Here is a 22574-nt window from a genome sequence, read left to right on the forward strand (position 1 = left end):
TCAGGTGTAGAAAAATTAAGTGAACGATATAATGCTTAACGTATGTATTACCAAGCTTTCCTTAGGGTTTAATATATATTTTAAGAAATATTTTGTACGATATATTCCACCATCTAGAGCGTTTAATGCTTCATTTGCCCTTCATATTGCAAATAAGTAATACAATATTGGTGACAACACTTGGTTTACGTGGAAACTTTTATTGTTGAAGGGCGTGTATGTATTTATATTTCTTATCCCGATTGTACTTCGTATTGTTTTCTTCCTCCCAAGTTGTCTTGATATTAAATGGTATAATTGTCTTCTTCTCTTGAAAAAATCTTGGCTTGCTATTGTGGGGATGTTATCGTTGACATAAGTATATTAGTTCGTACTAAGAAGGTGATATGGTGTCACGGTAATGTTAATATCGTGTCCGTATTACGAACTAACATTAGTATCAAAAGTTAAGCTGGTTGAATTCTTATATGACTTCATAATATACTGTCTTATATCTGATTAAACGTTTGGTTCTACGGTGGTTGCCACAGTAAGTTCTGTTGATTGCATGCTCAAACATCATCATTAGAAGAAGAACAGAAATGTAAATGCTAAGAGATGACCCGATTAACTTCTAGTAGATGCGTTAATGTAGAATAAAGCGATGGACTTGCTGAAAATATTCTATTTCCATCACTGTGTAAGTACGTATATTTTTTGTGATGAAGTTGAGTTGGATCATACCAATTAAAGGTTACTCTCATCCTCCAATGTCTGTATAGGAGTAATGAAAGGGAACTACATTATGGGAATTCTTCGTAATAGAATAATGGATTCATACTACTGAGGGGCTATTTTAGGTACGACAGTATTAAGATTAACCAAATGTAAATTACTTCCACAAGTCATTGCTATTTATTATCTGAAATAATGGTATTCTGTAGTAATGAGCCTTATTCGTCCTTTCATTGTAACCATATGTTGAAAACATATGAAAAGAGGGAATAATTAAAATATTAATTAACTAATTTTATGTGCATCTTTGTATTTCCACGGGCATAATTCGACACGTATTTAGGGTTGCCGGTATAAATATATAACGACAAGTTCACTTTGTTGTCCTGGATTGGAGGCCCAACAACACTTGACGATATAATTATAGAATTAAAGGGACACAAGGATTAATATCATTGCATAGATGAACTTTTATTATTTGCTTGCTCATGGGGACATCATCTGGTTGTAACTTAATTCAAGGAAATTACTTTTAATGCAGTAGTGAAATGTAATGGACGCCTATGGCCAATGACACCTTTTTAAACGTAAAATGGGCATGATAGAAGCATATTTCTTCATTGCAAGAGGAACTAAAAGAGGTCAATGAGTAGTGCTCTAGAAATGGGGATTTCTGTTGTCCCCCAAATCCCAACCGCAACATAGGAATACGGACTTGCAACATTATTTCAGGGAGTGGTATATGCCTGTTAGGTTAGCCTAGTTATTCTGCCAAGCATGACTCGGATGTCTCTCTATCCTTTCCAAGCACAAAAATGCATTTGAGTGATACATATTTAGGAAGTGGCAATCGTCAGGCTCAAATATTCTTCCCAATCCACGTGGTCTTAAGTTGCCATCGGCTGTCCTCCGCTGGCCACTCTCTCTCCCTTTCCTAAGTCATCAATATGAGCCCTCCAACTCCTCTTGTTTGCCATTCGCTTCTTTACCACCCTCCTTATATAAATCCTTCCCATGAACATCCCTTCACCTTGCAAAAATGTTCCTCAATACATTTTTTTTGCAAACTGTCAATCTCACTCTAAAGGAAAGCATTTGGCATAGAATTAGCACTGATCAATTCTATATAATTTGGAATTGCATACTGATTAAACTTATCTAGAAATCTTTTTTGCATTCACATAATGGACTCTTAAGCATGTTTCTACAAGTTCTAACCTGTAGTCGTTTAGAAATAAATTTGAAGGAATGTGAATCTTAATGGAGGAATATGGAATAATTTTTATCAGGCAAATTTCAATGGTCTTATAATGCCTTAATATTGTACCAATTGACATTGTGGCTCAAGTATTAGATTCATTATTGAAAAATGTAAAATTTTTTATGAACTACAATTACATTCCATAAACTCATTATATTCAAATATATTCTACCAAAATATTTTATATTTCTTTTCATGAGCCAACCAAAATACCAGATCGGTTCTTCATAATTATAATAAAATTCATTGGGTTGTATTTCACTGCGGTTTAGAAAAATGATAGATATTGGTATTATTAATGTTTGGTAGTTAACCATTTAAGGTAGTTTTGGATGGGCACAGACTGAAAAAGCCTATATTTCTGAGCCTTGCCTAACAAGACAATCTGACACCCTTTCTACAATAAACTTCCTACATTCATTCCTTCATTAAATTCAATACACCTCCCTCAGCCTTGTTCGCCTAATGTTCTCACATCTATCATAGTTTTCAACATTCCAATCCCAATTTAAATGATCAGCCTTCCTTGGGTTTCTCCAATAACCATCTCTCCTCTCTCACAGCACAGAGTATTTCCTTCTTTTCCTTTCTGTCCATTTTACCTTTTCCCATCATTCTTCACACCCATATCTCAAAAGCCTCCAAACCACACCTTATTCCAGCAATCTAGTTTCCATGCTGCACAAAACCATGCTCCATATCAAAGTTTTCACTAGTCTTTTCTAAATGTCACTCTCTGAATCTTTAGAAGAAATAACAGCCATTACATGGCTTACATGGAAGTTCGATCAAAATTCTTGATAAATAATGTTGTCTTAAATTTCCAAAGATAAATATCACTAAGTTTCATTGATAAGTATTTCACTTACAATATCTGAACAACATCTACATGTTCATGGCACTCGTATGCACTCAGAGAGAGGCACATCAAAACCTGGTTAATATCATTACTCACAAATCAGAGCAAAACATTACAAATACAGTAAAACCTAAGATTTACATTTTTGAGGGAACCTGTGAAAAGCATGTCAAATTGAGATCCGTGTGGAAAATATATCTTCAAAACCTATTTTTGTTTCACAAATTAATGGCATCACTGAATTATCATGAAACAAGTAAAAATCATTGATTTTTAAAGCTAAGACGTCCCAGAGATTTAAATTAAAAAGTCATTGCAATTAAAAGTTTGAGATAAAATGTCCCAGATTCAGATAAAATGTTTACTGCAATTATTTCATCATTGAGTTGTCATCCTCACCACAGGCAGGATAGCATTGTGCGGTGTTCCACCACAATAGTGCATTATGCTTTCTTTTCTTATTCTCACAGTGTGCCCACGTAGGATGGACAGATGGTGCCGAGGCACTAGAATGCAAGTTACCTCAAGTTGATGCAGAGACCAAACTTGTTGCCCTGACCAGAGGCAATACTGCATAATTTATAAACAGACTCCAATTCTGAGAAAATTGAACTTCATTCAACCAAGTCTTTCTAGCTATCGATTGGGGAGAGCTTATTTCTATTTTAATTGGGACCAAAATGCAAACGCACAATTTCTTACCTGGCAACCCATGATTCATTTGGAATTTCCTTGAAATTCTACTTGATTGTCAATGAGTTTTCACCATCATTCAACCTTTTGAAAGAGATTTCCATCAATATTATAACAAAATAATATCCTTAACTAAGACATGTCAACGGTGGTGGAGTTATTCTAAGGTAATTTTTTTAATTGCTCCTGCTGGAAAAATGTTTAATGCCCTTCACACTTACATCTTTGATGGTCACTTTAAAATTTGATAAGAATACACCCATGACAACTTTTAAATAAAAAAATTTAATGAGGCAAAATATAATATATTAACATAAAAACCTAAATTATTAAACCAGTAACAGAAAAACGTAAGATTGAAATCACTTGTCATCTCTAAGAAGCTGTGGTTTTCTTTCCCCAATCATACAGTTGCATGTTTAATTTTGGGGAAACTTTCCATACTGGAAATGGATTAGAAACAAAACAGGTGATTTCTATTAAAATTGTGTTATTATGACTGAAGTTACGGCTGGCTCTCAGAGTCATCTCCAGGTGAAAATACATTTCCTTAAACATATCTATCTATCCTTCCTCCCTTCATCATTAAAGTGGTGACAGCACAGTACATGGGCAAGGTTGGAAGAAGCCTCACCATCTGCTGGAGAATCACCTGATAAGTAATAATCATGGCAATCACCCTCCATGCCAAAGAGGAAGGTGGAAAACTGGATGCACCCGAGAATCTCAAAATTGTATTACAATTCATGGACAACACAACCCTAGTTAATGAGCAAGTTCTTCCCTCTCATTACCCACCATTTGCTATCCCTCACTTGGAACTATGGCAACCAGCTGCCTGCCAACACGAACCCGCTAATAATTATGCCCAAGCCCTGAATGACAAAAAGTGGGGAGGAATCTAAGGACAATCCGCAGGAAACAGTGGAATCCACACAGCACACAAACCTTTCAAGGGGGTTGGAGTCGCTCATCCTTCCATCGCCATTACGCAGTTCTCTTTTCCCACCAATCACATTCCTCTCATTGCTCAACACCCCATGAATGGCATACATACATGGGTCAAATTAATTGTAATTTCACCTGAAAATGACCCAATGGTCAACAAATGAAAATGACGTGCATTTTATCAATTCCTTTCCCAAAGTGGATTTATGTTTATGTAAATTCTGGGTTCACAATTGAAAATTTGAAGTTTTTACCACATTGCTCTAAAGAGAGACAGTTAAAAACTAAAATTCAAAGCCTTTGTAAATTCTAGGTGAGTAAACTCGCAATTTTATTGGATTCATTCGTTAGATCTTACAATGCAAGGTTCAGATCTTAAGTATCGGTAAAATGTTTTCCCTGACATGTGCTGGAGTGCTGAATTTACAGGGCCATCACAATCTGATTGCATATCGTTTTGGTATTGATAAGTTTAGACCGTCACAATCTGATTGCAAGTCATTTCGGCATTGATAAGAACGTGACAGTGCACACCATTATCACTGAAAACTTGGTGATGTGAAAGATCTGTGCTGAACTGAATCCCTTGAAGGTGTTGACAGACAAGCAAGAGCAGTGCAAAGACCTTCTGTAGTGGCATCGCGACCATTCCCCAAACCCCTTACAGTCCGGACCATGGCACCAGCAGACCATTTCCTATTCCCAAAAGTGAAATCCTCCCTTAAAAGACAGCACCATGGGGTCCTAAGCACTCAACGGATGTACTATGAAGAATATTGAGGCATTGCAGCAATATCTCAAATAAATCAATTTTTCCTGATACCTTTATTACAAACCATGTCCATGTCAACTGAAATAGTCCTTTAAATAAGAGTCAGTTATTTTTAAGAAGATACCTAGGTTTACTCAAGACTGAAGGGAATGGGTCACATCAAGATGTTTCAAGGGCCCGCCGGAATATGGGTAATCTTGAAATATCGGTAGTTTTTTCAAGATGCCAAAAGGGGGTGGTTTCTACAGCAATCAGTGCCACCAATATATGGCACTGAAGGCTCAATTTTACTTATGGCTTCACTGTACAGGCAATTAAATGACATTACTTATGGACAATCAGACAAAAATCACAGATATATTTGGTTCAATAGTTTCAGCCTCAACTTTGTGGAAGTTCATTTTAATAAATGAAAAAGAAACACTTTGTTCCAATCCACCACTTTATTACAGGTACGACTAGTTTCGACGCTACGGCGTCATCCTCAGGTACAAAGTTTAAAGTCACAATCATTGTATATATACCCTCTTCTGGAAAGCGTATATATACAATGATTGTGACTTTAAACTTTGTACCTGAGGATGACGCCGTAGCGTCGAAACTAGTCGTACCTGTAATAAAGTGGTGGATTGGAACAAAGTGTTTCTTTTTCATTTATACAGATATATTTGCCTATTACATTAATTAAGCAAAAATTGGCAGCATGTTTTTGCCAGAAAATTAGCATTATAAGTAGCAGCATAAGCTCTGATTTGGTCTAACTGCCCTATGACGGCTAGAAACACACTTGCAGTTTTCCATTAAATGTTTTATTATTAACAGTTTGAACATGATCATCAAAGTACAACGATGCGTTCAAAACAGTTACAATAAAACATCATCCGAGGAGTGGTGCAATCGTGTTTCTTACCATTAAGAATAATTTATTTTGGGACTCACTCTCGAGTATGAGAATTTTAATTTCACTACCTGTGACATGCAAGAGGTGTAACCCCTCAAGAAACACTTTCAAACCTGAATGCATTAGCAAACACGTCCACTGCGTACAGAATAATAAAAGTGTTATGGGTGAACTTGTTCATATTCTTTATTTCACTGATGAAATCTTTAAAAAATAAACATTTCTTCTTAAAGCAGTACTTCCGCTAATCCTTATATTCTAGCCATTTTTTTTTTAACAAATCAGGGGAAGTTAATCCCAAGAAATTTTATCACTGCAAAGCAATCATTGAAAATGAACCAAATTAACGGGGGAATGAATGAGTGCGTGCCAGTAAACCAACCTTATACCCAAATTGAAAAGAAAAAAACAAACTACTATAACTTTGAAAGAAAATATGGGAAAAAATTAAAAAATGTCCCCTAAAGAACACCTGGCAAAATAAAAAGAGCATTCGTTAAAAATAAAATTAACTACCCTGTGAAAAGTACAGTTGAGAAACATTGTCACAAAGAATGAAGTTAGACCGATAACAATTAACATTAAACAAATCCATATTAGCACATAAAACATAACAGAAAATAAATGAAAAAAATCATTTTTCTTTTAGTTACCTACAAACACCGCTCCAAAAGCAAAAGAAATATAAATTGCAAGGAATGCCATCCCTTCCACCCACTCTTTCATTATTTCTAAAGCAGAGTGAAATGGTCAATAAATCAAAATAAATCCAGAAAATATGGACATTAAAAATTCCATTAAACATCATCATTCAATGCACAGTCTCTTAATGCCGAATCAGCAGTACATTAAGAGAGTAATGTTAAACTCTGTCCTTCAAAACCCTAAAAGTAACCCTGACTGGAACTCGTTGGCTCCTTTAATATCCCGTTGAAAAAAGAATGGTTTCACTTCCTTGGCTGATGGATGTTGCCAGGCTTGGTGTGATGGGTATGAGAATCGTGTGTGGGGCGTGGCTTCTCGTGGAATGCCTGGACTGCTTCAACTGGAAAATCAGCATTGCCACGCACTGGAGCTCCAGACACTGTTGTAGTCTTTGGTGGGCTGCACATGGAAAAAGACAATCGGTCAATAGGCAATTTGTAAAACAAAATAATGAACATAATTGATTCTCTCATTCACAAGTGTCCAGACAATTACCAATTGCAGTGAACAGTCCCTTTTTTAACTATACCCATATAACTAACAATACCCTAATTCACATTAGTGGTCTAAAAGTCAAATTAATATCCATTACTCAGGCTCCGATATCATTAAGGGCCCATTAATGCATTGGCAGAGGCCTACCAATTAATGTGGCAAAAGTTTGTCATATTCCATTCTATGAAACTGCTGGCTGGCCTAGTCTGGTGACTAATCTGTCTTCTCAGGTTCCCCACAGGAGTAGTACCAGTAGATTTAGGGGAGATGACTGACAGCTGAGGTAATTTCACCATCAAATTTCCAAACTCACTCGCCAAGGAAGATAAGTTTCAATGCATGTACGCACAGCATCCAAATCTTACTCAATACATGCACATATATCCTCACCAGTCATTCATTCATTAACTCAATAAATGCTTTTACAAGAGAGGACACTCTGGACCATCCCCCCACGCCTAGAGTTACAGGCAGTGGACAAACCCATTTACTTCTTGCTTCTCCTCTTCAAATACAACTGGAATTTGATACTCATTCCCAAGTCCCTACAATTTCCTTCCTGCTTCTCCATTGCCCATTTGTGGACTCACGGGTCCATCTTAACATAATATTCAGGGTGGGACGGACTCCAAGACACTTCAATCCAGAATACTTCCTTCATTCCATCCAGCATCCCTATCCTTTGATCACCCCTTCCTCTTTTTTCCCTCAGTCATTCTCCCCTATATCACAATTCTCAAATCCCCCTGCCCATCAATAGGCTCAGAACACAACTCTCCTGCCACCTTTGTATTTCTCCCGCCAATTCACTCTCCTATTTCAACATTCCACTTAGCCATACTCTTCCTCATGAACTTCATAACCTGCATCTAATATTTAGCCACTAAGACAAAATTACTATCTCAATAATGATTACAAACATTCAAATACTCCCATTGAGTGATGTGGCATTCCAAAGCAATAAAATTGAAATCATGAATGCATGCAATCTATGCAATGGATGCACAATAAATGTCTACTTTAACCTTAGAAAATTTTTCCGGTGTCACTGGTGCTTTTAAAATCAGTAGTTATGTTACCGTGCTTATTTGAAAGTAAATGTATCACACATATTAACTAAGACACATCATGTAATTTTGGAACTCTGCTGACCTACATAATGTTAAAAACTTATAATTACAGTGAGCAAATAAAATGGAGAGAAATTATATTGATTTTCAGAGAAAAATTAAAGCTGAAAATGTAATTTTTTAAATTTTTCTATCAGTTATATTTAGCTATGTGCACACAAATTTCAAGAATTACACCACATTACTCTTGAAAATTTACAGTTATTTACATTAATGTTATCACTGACCATTTTTATTCAAGAAATGCTCTCGAAGCAACAAAAAGCGAGATTTGCATGATGATCACTTGGTTAAACAGTTCGACCACTTTATACATATATCTTAGGTGACAACAGTTCCATGTGGACGTTGGTGGTAATGGCGACATACTATGAAAACTCTTGGGTGGAAAGGCTCCAGTCAGAAAACATAAAAAGGGATGAAGAAACAGAAAAGCTGAAGAATCCAGATGAAATACGCAAACAATAGTGACAAATGAAGATTTAATGGATATCCCAATTATGACGTCCATTTCAGTGACTTAATGAATTCAGCCCAAGAGGAAATTCAGGACACAAGGAATAACTCAAAGATAGTTGGATGTGAGAGAGAGAGAGAGATTGCAAACTATCTTTTTAATTCCAATGATTAAAATTTCCAGAACACCAAAACTGTCTCCAATTTATGGCACAAGGATAAACCAGAAATAAACAAACATTCCTCTTCCTGCCATCCTTAGACTCCCGGTTGAAATTCCTAGAGTGAATCCTAGCCATTAGCCGTTGTGCGTGCAAATGCAAGAATTTCACAGGAATAATGTCAATCGTCTTTGACCAAAATAGCCCAGGGCTGCCTTGACTGTACGATTCTTGCATTTGAATGCACCTCAACCAGTGACTCTGATAAGGAAACTTGTGGTGATTTCCCGTTATTTGAATTTTCCAGCTTGTAAAAATATATGTCCTTCAAAGGTTACTATACTACATACAGTTAAATCTTTCCACAAAACAGAAAAGGGTGACAAGATATACTTTCAATAGTGGTGATCAAGAAAATTTCAAGGTGTAACAGTAAGATGTGTTTTCCCCATTTAATGTACTTTTCACAAGCATGCTCGGAAGTAAGTTTCTTTTTCTGCCTTTCAAGGAGGGTTGTATAAAATTCACATGGGTAGGAGTAAAATTATGCAAATCCTCTGAACCACCAGTTGGAAATGAACTTTCAAATAAAACTGTAGTAATTTAGAAAGTGAACTCTTAAGGTTCTCATAACTGTTAATTGAAATAAAGACAATCATATTTTTCATGGAAGTAGAGGAAATATAACATTCATAATACTACTCTGCCCAATTAATACGCAAACTGAGGCCATAAAAACTTTATTCTCCAAAATTTAGTCTACATAGATTTTGTCCCCTTCAGAGTACTCTCCATTTGTTGCTACGCACTTATTCCATCTTCTTATCCACTCTTTAAAGCAACCTTGGAGGTCCTCGGCAGTTAGGCTTTTGAGTTTTCTCCTCTTTTCTTGCTTTATTGTGACATCACATTTTTGCATTATGGAGATAGGAAAAAGTTGCTGGGGGTGATATCTGGTGAATAAGGATGATGATCAAGGATCAAGGTGATTGAAATGTTTGCCAGAAACTGGCGAACAATCAATGCTGAATGAATGTGCAGGTGCATTGTCATGGCAAAGGAAGGATCCATCCGCCATGCTCAGTCAAAATTGTAGTGTGCACTGTTGATTTTCCCAAATTCAGTTCATCAGCTATCATTTGGACGGTTTTCCGACGATCGGTAAGGACAAGGGACTGCACACGATCAATGTTGTCGTGGACACGGGTGGTTGAAGGTCACCCCTGCCTTGCATCATCATTCGTGGCCATCTTGTCGGCCATCTTTAAAACCCTTAATCCACTTGAATACACGGATGTTTTTCCTTCAGTGCTATATCACTGTATAAACAGCTTCTGCCAACATTTCTGTGATTTCTAGATAACTTTTACCGCACTTCACCAAAAAACTTGATGTAGATTCGTTGCTCCGTGATTTCGTCAATTTCCATTTTGGGCAAACAGTAAAAACAAGGACGACAGAAACTAACATAACTGGCACCATTATACGCACAGCTCGACGAACCGCCAAGCACAGACGGGTCTCATTGGGTCACAGGCAACTAGCGCCACTAGTGGGCAATGGGGCTATAGTCTGCATCATGGCCACCAGACTGCACCAGTTTGTGCACTTATGGCACAGCACACGTGTACACATTCTGAACACAACATGTTGATTTGTTTCAATGTCAGTATTTCTCAAACTAATGATAGGAAGGGCTTGTTCAGAAATATTGAAGTGGGAAGCACTCAGTACAGATAAAATATTCTAGAAAGTGACACCAAATCAAAAATTACCACCTCCAGTAGTCGCCCATCTTTGGTTTCCTATAGCTCTCTACACTACCCTTCCATTTGCTAACATACCCAAACACATTCAATTGCATTTCTTAAATTTTAATTTTCAAACAATCTATCTACAATTCTTATTCAATTTAGCTAGCTACCACACTGCAAAATATGCTCAATATTTAACCTGAACACATTTTCATTCCTCCAGTTTCTTTTCCACTGAGTCTTTCTAAAATGTTTTATTTCTTTCAACCATTTAATCCGAATCATTTTTCTTTTGCATCATATCACTAATTCTTCTGATCTTTACAAAGCAGAGACATCACTTGCGTGTATTTGTTGACAAGCAGACTCCATTCATGTGGTTTGATGCAATGTTTCCAAATTTTGAGGCTTTATTTTCCTCTGGGTGTTCAGGATCTCAACAGATGTTCAACAGATTCAGTTTAATGTGAATAATAAAAACGTGTAAATATGCAACAGATTTTTGAATGACTTAAATAAGGAGAAATATTTTATGAAACATTGATATCTTATATGACAAGCTAGAGGAAATAAAAAATATATTTTTCAAATAATAGTATATTTTAAATATGTACAGTTGAAGGCAACTTAACATTCAATGCAATTAAAATCTAAGGAATTTTATGAAAACGTGTCAAATCAAATCCATCCAATAAAAATATGCACATTCTATCTCCGCAATGTTGCTCCGAATATTTTTGTATGCCACAAAAACATATTACCTGAACATTCATTTTCATCACCTTAAACTTTGCTTCCATCACCAATGAAAGAAAGAAGACTTGGTACCATCTCTCTGATTAATTTCATGTCTGAATCATTAGGTGGTGAATATAAATATGTTAATAATCAATTTGTGACCTCCTTGAAAGAGCCTTCCACGTGACTAATCGACACGGCTGCTGGCATCAATCTAACAAGAATCTAGGTTTTTAGTTTTCTTTGCACAGGATATTCAACGAAATAGGCTTTATAATTTATTCTTGATGGTATTCAGTTTAGTTCAATTCTTAAAGCACAGGATGGAAATTTGCAGACCAGGTCAATTACAAACACAGTGGGATTCATGAATGTAAATTTGTGCAATAAAATATGTGCATTCTATGAATCTGGTTACTTATTTGCTACTGAAAAAACAATGTGATCAAAGTAAATTTTCTCATCAATAATTACTTTCCTAAAAATACATCACACATACACACACTATTTTATTTATTCAATAAAAGCAAGGAAAATTGTTCACATTTCAAAAATATCACTTCAGTTAAGAGGTGATATCTAATAATATGGTATTATATTTTCCATAACATATTCTTTAAGTATGCATTGCCCTAACATAAGGTTTCATTTTTTTTCTGTTCTTCTACAACCTTCCACGACCTTAAAACATCCTTAATCTATTTCAATGTTCAATTTCAGAGTATAAAAAATCATTCGTCTTGACCGGGGTACAAACCCGGAACCGTCGATGTCCGCCCATCCGCTTTAGCCAGTTAAGCTATCGAGGCATCCTCTTACACTCTGAAATTATGATTTTTACACTCAGAAAATGTTGCATTGAAATGCATATTAGCAGATGACTCTGTTAAAAGTTACTGTCGGGGCATCTCCTGCAATATTTTTGGAATTTGTCCCATTTTTATCTATTTCAACTCTTTTTTTATTCAACTTCCTTCATCAGGAAATGAATGATATTCAGACGTATCTCCACTGACAGAAGGAAACATAGATTTAGTGAAAGTAATATCATAAGGCACATTCAAATCAAACCCATTTGAGATTTAAGTAGCCATTGGATGAGAATGGAAGTAAAATAAGAAACAAGGAAACAAGTAATATGAATATTTCATTTGGCATACCGCATAACATGTTAAAAAGAAACCACTCATGGCATTTAGACAGGCATCCCACTATTAGGATAAGCAGTGGATTCCATCCGTTGATAAAGATTTCAGTTGCTGCTTCAACCAATGTCAGCTGCATCCTTCATATCCTTGTTCGTGTTGAATCACTGTCGCTTAACAAATCCCTTCATTATCCAAAAATATGAAAGTTACAGAGTTAAAAAAAAACCGGCCTGTGTGCAAAATGTTCAATTCCTTCCACTTCTCTCTGCCTCGTACATCAACAAACTTGGTGACTATGTAAACAGTGGTGCGAAATGATGGTTCCTGAAGATTAAAGGCTGGCTTTTCTGAGCCTTATGCAGATATTCCAGGGCTTGGTGCTACTGGGAATTGACCGTATTGATGTGGTCCTGAACAAGAAGTTATGGAAACCATCTCATCACCTCATTCTCCCCTTACCACTCTAGTATATTGTTTACCTTCAGTGCATCAAATTCATTTAGCTGTTGTTCTTTGTTTTGCCATGATCCAGGGAGTCAATTGGCAAAATATTTCTGGTGCTGCAAATTATGGGAGATAATATTTTGTTCAGTACCACTGGCACTGTTGGACTGACACTGACAGATGCTTTGTTGACAGTTTGACTTGATTGTTCTGTCATTGTCTGAGCAATCACATCTCTTGATTTATTATTTTTGTGCATGGCCAGGATTTGGCAAATCCAGTTTCCTCAAGGTCCTCGGAGGACATTTTCTGCCAATTGGCAACAGTTGTCTTCGTCATACACTGTTTTATATTCACAGTGGCCATTCCCAGATGAATATCCACTGACTTCCAATGTACTTTTTGCATTAACCATTAAAAAACTGTATCCCCACATGAGACATTCTTTAACACAATACACACAGAGGTTCATGTTGTCGTCACTTCCCAGAACTCAACTCATAATTTCTGATTCTTTGAATGATTTTTATCAGAACACTCCTTATGAAATTTGCCTCAAGACAAAAAGGAGTTAAGGTTTCATAGAAAAACATACGACGTTTATAAACAGAAAATTGGTTTGCTTCATTTAAGCAGCTTTAACCGTGGCATTTAATCAGTGGTACCGAATCTTCCTAGGGAACAGCAAATCAACATTTTATGTAAAAACTTAGCAAAACTAAGCTGATATTTTCTCCAACAGCGACAGTACACAACAAGCAGTAATCTTGAATTTATAACATTATACTGATGAATTCTATACACACATGCTTATATCATGTAATTTAACTCATTGTTATGGTCCCTAGGTAAAACAAAAATTATTATTATAAAAATCAGGCAAATTTTTATTTGAATATAAATGTCTTTTTGTTTTAAATATCATGTAAATTACATCTGATGTCTAGATGGAACTTTAGTTCTAATGAATTTCAAGGGCTTATCTGAAAACTTCATTCACTAAAAGGGAATTATGCAGATAAAATAGGTCCCTCAGAAACTAACATGAAGACAAATGCTTTCAATAAATTTTGACTTTGGCAAACATGCTGTTAATACAACGCCAAATATCAAGAGAACTCATAAGCTTGGTAATTTGACATGGAATGACACCAAGAGAACCTTAATAGTAACAAGCTTTCAATGCATTTTCTTAGGCTATTTTCTAGAGTGGCAATATGAAAAAATGCAATGATTCCTGATATAGGAGAGATAAAAACTAAGCAAAAGGACCAGATGACTGCAATGGAGAAATTATCTAGACCCTTGAATGCAAATGTTCAGAACAGTCGAGAGCAGCTAAGAATATGATAGAGTGACAGAATACTTCCAAGAAATGGAGCAGTTAAAATGCAGAAGAAAATTAGGGCAGAGATGAAAGGATTATCACAGACTAGTGTCTGGCAATGAGCCTGGTGTCACCTTGAGAACCCCTTGAAAGTTTTGAGAAACCACACTATCTAGTCGAAGATTGCTTGGTTAGTTGAGGATACTCAACCATCAAACTCATCTCACACTACACACCAGGGAATGTTAAATGCATAGGCTAATCAGTCCTTCCCTCATATCCTTTCCCTGCTGGCTCCCAGAAAATCAGTTTGGATTAAGTAGGTCATTCCTAATTTTACCACCCAGATTTGAAGCTGAACCCAATACCCTGCCATGACAAGAGAATGCATGATCATCTGCCCGACAACGTCCAACTGACGTAGACTTTTGCAAAAATGCAAAAGAAAATAACTCTGGCAAAGAACTTATTAGACTATTCTCGCTTATTCAATTCATACTGGATTCAAAATGCTACATGTGTAAGTTCATGTTGCAAATTTGGACAGATTTCAATCAAGGAAAGAAAATAACTAAGTGACCAGTTGCTTGGGGCAGAATTGCCAGTTATTCTAACCCTTAATATGGAATGCAAAGAGTTATATACCTCAACTAGTAGCTATGCCCAGCTTTGCCAGATCAATTTATCTACGCAGCTGTAACTGGATTCAATTCGTATTACAGGCTTTTTTTATGCTTGTGGGCAGTTTCTTCATCACGGTGGTGTCTGTGGGCATGCAATTTTGCAGATGCTTTGGACAAATGCGATTTGATTTGGTCAGGCATAATGGACACTGAATTCGAAAAATTGAACTCATGCACTTCAAAAACGTAACTCTGAAAGAAATACTTCGAAACATCAAAATTTGCAGCAGTAGGTTACTGAAAAAAAATGATGACTTTTAAAGTTAAATATCAAAGAAATAATCCGAGACTATCAAATTTAACAACAATTGTTCACAAGATACAAAGTGCCTGCTCAGCTGTCAGTATGGATCATAATATAAGTTTGTACATGATATAATAGCTGGAGAAAGAATTCATCAGTTTGATTGTCACTCCTCATTGAAGGGAATGAATTGAAATGTTATTTAGCATGAAACATTTGCTGCCATGCGTGTCTAAAAAGATAATTGAAAAAATCTATTTTTACGATCTAAAAAGCTTCCAGAAACGTACATCCAAATTGGACCTAGCCTATGCTACTTTGAATATTTTTACCCTATTTATGCAAAAAAACAACATAAGCCCTTACTCCATACCATCTTGGCAGCACTTGTACCCAAATTAACATCAATTTTCAGATTTAAATACATATTATTAAATAATAATCCAAAAATATCGGATGCATTCTGAGATATCATTAGATTAATAAATTATCAACAAAATGCTAGGTGTCACAAAAATCAGAATAACAACTCTCTCTTCGCCAAGCATTTACTAGAATTCAACCACAGCAGTGACTTTGTCCCAGAGATATTACACACACTCCCAAAAGGATTAAAAATGGACGCTCTCGAGCAATTAGAGATTAGAAGGCACTTGGTGAACCCCAACACGACACTTTGTAATGAGCAATTGTTCCCATACCCCTCCCCACTCCTCTCAGAAAAACTAGCCTGGAAATGGTCAAAACAATCCATCAACGCACCTGCGAGCCCCCACCCCCCTCAAATCCTTCCAACCCTCCCCGCCCCCACTCTGTCCTGAGGGTATATATGCTTGCTCTGTCTGTTTTGCAAATTTGTACCTGATGATGCCGCAAGTCGGTGAAACGCGTTGTACTGTATAATAAAATCTGTGGAAAAGTACGACTCTCTCTTTCTTTTTTAGTAATGGATATTAAATACTTCCACGAAGTGAAGCCTGAAACAATAGAATATATCAACAAAATATTTATTATTTCAACATCATTTGCTATGATTTATAGTTTTTTGAGAGCATCAAAACGCTTGATTTAAATGGTACTCTGATTATATAACACCATGTTGTTGATTAAAAACTGTGGGTGTTTGACCAATGCATCTCATTCCCTCCTACCAGATATGCATGCCTTGAAACACACTCTGAATCTACTCTTTGTAGCACTGTACGATTGCTTTCCCTGCTTTGCGTTTCTCCTGCATGCTCATCCATTACTCTGATGGTGGTTGAAACTGTTCCCGAGCACCATCTCTTAACCAAAGAATCGGGTCACTAGTTTCCATAAACATCTGACATATTTCAATCATAATGAGGTTTCCTGGATATCATAAATGGTAGAGCATCCATCCAGTTGATGGCATGTAGCTCGAGTGCCACTCAAGATTTCATTTTCACTTGGAATCCACAAAAGCAGAGTTACTTCAGAATAAATCAAACATTGAAAAGTCCCCAGAAGAAGAGAAAGGGGCCGTACCACCTCCAACAATGCCAAATTATATCCGTAAAACTGAAGTTACACCATCTGGGAAAAATTTTTCCTCTTTACCATTTTTATAGCTTTTGTCCACTATATCAAAGGCAGGCAACATTGAGGGAAGTCTACCAAATCAGGATGAGACAGATAGATAAATTGTCATCTTCATTTTGGGGCAGGATTGAGACTACGGAGTCTCTTCTCCCACCTAACCACTAAAATATCAGCGAGAAGTGGGACGGGGGAAGAGGGAGGGCAGCATGAGAAAGCCACTCTATGCTCAAGGAAGTAGTACCTAGGAGCATTCATGAGACTGGGAGGCTTAATGTTTGAAACAGTTGAGAAATTTGTATGAAAAAAAATCGGAGACACCAAAACGGGTGGTGTTGGGATGAATCCATCAATATTTCCAAATTTAATTTAAATTTTAGGATCAGTGTGAAAAGTTGAAAAACTCCCACAAGTGACGTTGAAACTGAGTTGGGGATGGAATTGTCACAATCCACCCTTGATGGCATAATTGCGTTATTGACGCATAATTAAAAATATAAGATGGGCTTTTGAAACCCTGGACAAGAAAGAAAGATGACTTCTTCAGGCATTCAGTCACACGTCTTCACTTACTTGGCGGTCAGCAAAATGCACAAGAATTACGTAATTAGAGTGCAACTCATGTATTCAACTACTCAGAGAATTAGTCAGCACTTAGCGAGTATTTACTTTATATGAACATAACAGAAGAAAATAAATAAGATAGGGCACCCCTGTCCGTAATTACCATCCATACACATTTTGGTCACGCAATTTCATGAATAAATGATTAAACTATAAATGTAGAAACATGAGATACTAAAATTACCTATGGACAGGATTCACTTTTCACACAATGCAAAACAAACACCCGAGGTCTACCACAGGTGAGTTCCACTGTTTGGAGTGTTATCTGACACAAATGGCCCTATCAATGGTAAAACCTGGTGGACATTATGAGACCGTTACACATATGATTAAGTTTCATAAAATAAAGGTTTTCTTCAAAAATTAGTAATGAGGTAGTTATTTGTACAACATTGATTGAGCATTCCTCACCGTCCATCCTCTATGGGTTCATCCCCATCTTGCCTCATTTGCACAAAACAATCCATTAAAACAAGTCAAGATGAAATGCAGGATAATTCTCCTTCATAAACAAACAAACATTGCACTCGGACACTTTGACCGGTGATGTTTTTGGACCCTTCACCATGCGTGTCTAAGCCAACCAAAATGGCAATGCACCAATTGCACCTTTGCATAATTTGCACCTATCAGAGTGTTCTCATTAAGTGAGAGCTTCAATTCCCAACAGGGGGCAATACAATGTTCTCCAAAAGTCATACTGGTTTGAATGTCACGGATAATATTACACACTTAATACAAAAGAGAAATTACCAAGAAATTTTTCGCTTCAAGATTTTACAGGCTAAATAAAAATAATTACAAAATGAAAGATAAAGTTAATTGCACATTCTGTATCAATTTTTCCATAATTATGCCATTCATTCTACTTCCCTATGTCACTTCACTTAAATCATTAACGCATTCAAACCAGCCAATAATATGTGCCAGTCAAGGGAGTCATAGGCACCAGCCATGACATTGAAAAGGAAGACATTGGGGAAGGGGAGATGTGTATTAATGTGATATTGCTTCCCTCACTTTGTTTCTGTATTGGATTGCGTAAGAGTGATGACTTCATGGTCAGCAATGATACACACAGGGTGGTGCCGCATTACTTGCTGCTTTGAAGAGGATGTGAATTCAAATCAGCAAATGATGCTGCCACACCCTACACTATCCCATATCGTGAGGGAGTGATGCAGTATTTCAGTAGGTAGAGAGTTGGACTACTGACCAGAGGGCCAGTGGTTCAAAGCTCCCAGGCACACCTCTGGCCACCCTCAGCTTCACCCCAGGCTGTGTTGTTTTTGAGTACCAGATCTTCCCGAGAAATCATAGGAGGCACACAAAAAGGATCTGCCCCCACTACCCTGACGTGTGAATTGAGATGCCATTAGGCTTAGCATTGAGAACTCTATCAAACCAACCTCCGGGTTGATAACTGTATTTATGGTTTCATATGGAAAAGAGGACAAGTATCTCATAATAACCACGGAAATGGTTAATCTAAGTAAGGAAGGTAATAATACTTTATAAAGCTACACTGAATTAGTACACAAACTCAGCTATTTAGTTTTTCAGGTCATTATCAATGGACTGAGCAAGCGGGATACAGTAACACAACAGGAATGGCATTCTACCAGAAAGAACTAATACTAATAGTTAATCGCCACTAGTCTACACCTAATGAAATGGTTTATTAAAAATATACAGAGTTTACGGCTGCGAGACATGGAGACAATAAGATCAGCTGAGATAAAGACTATGAGGTGAAACGCAGTGTCAAAGGAAAATGGTTGAAAATAAAATGATTAACAAATTATGAAGAACTTTGAAAAGTTGGGTCGAGAGAAGTCAATGGAAAAGAAGAGAACTACCCTCTTAAACATCTAGAGAAAAAGTTGTACCTTCAGTCCACCACACTTTCATTTATTCCACTCCCCTACAGTTTTTATTCTCTTAATTCTATCACTTCACAGCTTATACACCAATTTGGAAGATGAGACTATGTAACTGCTTAGAGAGAACAATATTAAGGCAGGCATTGGCAATGCTGGTGATATTGTATTGACCAGCACCAATTTTAAGTTATAAGAACCAATAAGAACAAGGGAAAATTCTGTTCAGATATATGAAAGATTTGACCTGTACAACTTATCGGGGAAATAAGATTATAATACCTCCATCAGTAAATAAAAATGCCAATTAGCGTTTATTTAACCTGAAACCATAAATAAAATCCACACATAGGCACTTTAAAAAATTGGGTTCTGTTAAACCTAATTTAAAAGAGTTTTAGACCATTTTCCAAGTTGCTTAGACAAAAATGTAAATTTTCCGGAAGAAAAATAAGAAGGGAGTAAATTATTTCTTGATGTATTTATTCAACTTCTTTATTGTGCCAAGAATAAGACTATATGGTCTCTTCTTCTACCTAGCCCCCAAAATATGACATAATAAATTCGAACCCCATTTCTCTGGCTACTACAGCACGCATGAAATGAGCAAAATAGTAATTAAGAAGTCAACGAGGTGGATTGAAATATTCATGCTGAGTATAACTGCATTCTGCAAACCGAATTGGAACTAAATCATAAAACCATTTATTATTTTGGAACCATTTACTGGCATGTAATTTTAGCAGAACTCATTACTAAAAACCATGGAACTTGATGACATTGCCATATTTTCCCAGACAATTATTAATTCTGTTCAGGAAAGCAAATATCTAGTTCAATTGAAATATTGGGTGAAAATAAATCAGGCTTAGAGCAAGTATCATGAAGATTTGTTCTCATTGACCGTACATGTTTACCTGCTGTTTACCTTGAAAGCAAACATTAACTCCCATGACTAAGTTTTTCGCAACCCATCAACCAGATAAGCGTCAACTCATCGCGAACAAATTTATAAGAAGTAATTAGAAGAGGCAGTTATATAGTACCGATACTGAGGAACGTTTCGCGACGGCAGTATTTCTTCTCCGGCATAACTTGTACATGGTCCTTAAACGATGCACTGAGAACATAGAACGCAAAAAAATACAAGGCCATTATCTAGAGAGAAGGTTAAGTCAGGAAGTGCCTAAATAAAATGTGTGCTTCTAATATTGAATTCCATCGACACAGGAATGGTGGCACGCCGGCAGAACTGGAAACTTGAGATATTTAGGAGAATTCCTTCTTTCTTAGGGATAACTTTTTCATCGATAGTAAAAATATCATACATACCTAGATGAGACTTTCAAATTTGTCGATGGCTCCATCTCCTCCTCTTTACTTGGTTTGACGTCTTTGTTCTCATCTTTAGGATATTTATGCTGTGTTATTCTCATTCCACCAGCCTTGACTGCAATATGAATTGGGATGGAGCATTTTAAGTAAAATACATCTGGCACACAAATAAATCACGACGTGCTACCGCCCTTGGTAAGACGCATCTTCCAGAAACTAAATTTAATAATAAAACTGCATTTCACCTGCAGGCGGATGCCCAGCTTTTAGCTGAGACTCTTCAGCCGATGACATTTCTTCAATGTACGTACACGTTATACAGCAAACTACTTACGTACTTCGTCCTTTGTGTAATTCTTATTTACCACGTATGCCACTTCGATTGCTTATCAACGTGATCCCATCTGCTGGCTCAGCTTGACACTTCAGCAAAATAAAAACGATTGCTTTGCCTTCGGCCTTCGAAAGGCCTATTACTTGGCGTGTTTTGTGTAAGATGGCAGCACAAAGCTAGGCAGCCATATATAGGCCTCGTCGTACCCGGTGAATTTGATGATAGATATAGGGAATCACGGAAATTAAAATACAACTGCTGCACAAAAATTGAGGAAACAAAATCAGATAGCACAACAGAAGTTACATCAATTGGTATTTAAATGATAAAAGGAAGATTAATAAATATGTACCTGTTTCACTGTCTTTCGACAGCACCATGAAATTGGGATGCTTCGCTGTAATGTTTTGGAATTCATTCATAAACAAAATTCTTCCTGGGTGCCTGAAAAATGTGTGTAGAGTACTTGGTACACGGTTGTTAGGTAGTTGTTTATTCGATGACTCCATTCTGCATGTTACACTGATTTTCATTTTAAAAATTGATTTTCTTTAAAAACTATACAATCCAAAAACAAACAAGTGGACATTTATTTGACAAGAAATAGCAATCATAACATATCCTAATAACTAAGCCCTAGGCTATGGGGGAAAACCCAATAGTGTGGGCATTGACGAACTTATTGGGACCCATTTTTAAAAAGCTTTGGAATTTGTTAAAGTATAAACACCATAAGTGTTTAAAGTTGGCTTTAACCTCGTGGACAGTGGCGCGTCGCGCACGACTACGAATGCCTGTGACATTGTATGTACGGTATTTCGTCACAACATCTAGTTCCTTTAAAAGCCCCAAAATTTCAGAATTTAAAAGGAGGCCTCGGTAGCTTAAGTGGCTAAAGCACTTGACTGGATATTGAGGGATCTGGGTTCGAGTCCCAGTCAAAGCGAATGATTTTTACACTCTGAAATCGTTGCATTGAAATGCACATTAGCGGATGACTCCGTTGAAAGTTACTGTTGCGGCATCTCCCGCAGTTTCTTTGGAACTGTTCCTTCATATTCAATGGTTGCCAAGTGGACAAGTAACCTTAAGTTGGGTCAGCACAACTTGGATAGTGATCCGCGTCGTAGTTGGTCAATATGTGCCACTACCCCAGAAATAATTGCAAAAGTGTATTAAATTCGTGAAGGATTCTCGCGTCTTCCACCGGGTCAAGGGTTCCATATTGGCCCAAGTCTTGTTCGCCTGATTGGGCTCCATCAGTTTTCTATCTATTCCCTGAACTCAAAATTTCTCTCGGCGGATGGAGATTCTCTTCAAACAAGGAACGACCAGCCGAAGAAGACGGGTATTTTGCAGGCCTGAAGGAATCTAATTTTCGAGATGGGATCTAGGCATTGGAACT

General features: G+C 36.8%; 1 protein-coding gene across 1 annotated transcript; it reads right to left on the bottom strand.

Moving 5' to 3' along the window:
* Nucleotides 1-6316: 6316 nt before the first annotated feature.
* Nucleotides 6317-21269, bottom strand: LOC139692749 (death-associated protein 1). Its single transcript, XM_071590998.1, has 3 exons — nt 21081-21269; nt 20833-20950; nt 6317-7252 (listed from the first exon to the last, which is right to left on the bottom strand). Exons 1-3 carry the CDS (start codon nt 21127-21129, stop codon nt 7096-7098), a joined length of 324 nt encoding a protein of 107 aa, XP_071447099.1. The 5' UTR covers nt 21130-21269; the 3' UTR covers nt 6317-7095.
* Nucleotides 21270-22574: the final 1305 nt, after the last annotated feature.

The sequence above is a fragment of the Hetaerina americana genome, unplaced genomic scaffold, assembly GCF_022747635.1.
Source record: "Hetaerina americana unplaced genomic scaffold, ioHetAmer1.1.p SCAF_40, whole genome shotgun sequence".
NCBI lineage: Eukaryota > Metazoa > Arthropoda > Insecta > Odonata > Calopterygidae > Hetaerina > Hetaerina americana.

Bases quoted from the DNA above. Each gene is read 5' to 3' on its own strand.
- LOC139692749 (XM_071590998.1), bottom strand. From the start codon at position 21,129: ATGTCATCGGCTGAAGAGTCTCAGCTAAAAGCTGGGCATCCGCCTGCA. The intron at 20,951-21,080 runs GTGAAATGCAGT...TTCATATTGCAG, and splicing joins AGCTGGGCATCCGCCTGCAG to TCAAGGCTGGTGGAATGAGA. The intron at 7,253-20,832 runs GTATGTATGATA...TTCCATGTGCAG, and splicing joins AATTTGAAAGTCTCATCTAG to CCCACCAAAGACTACAACAG.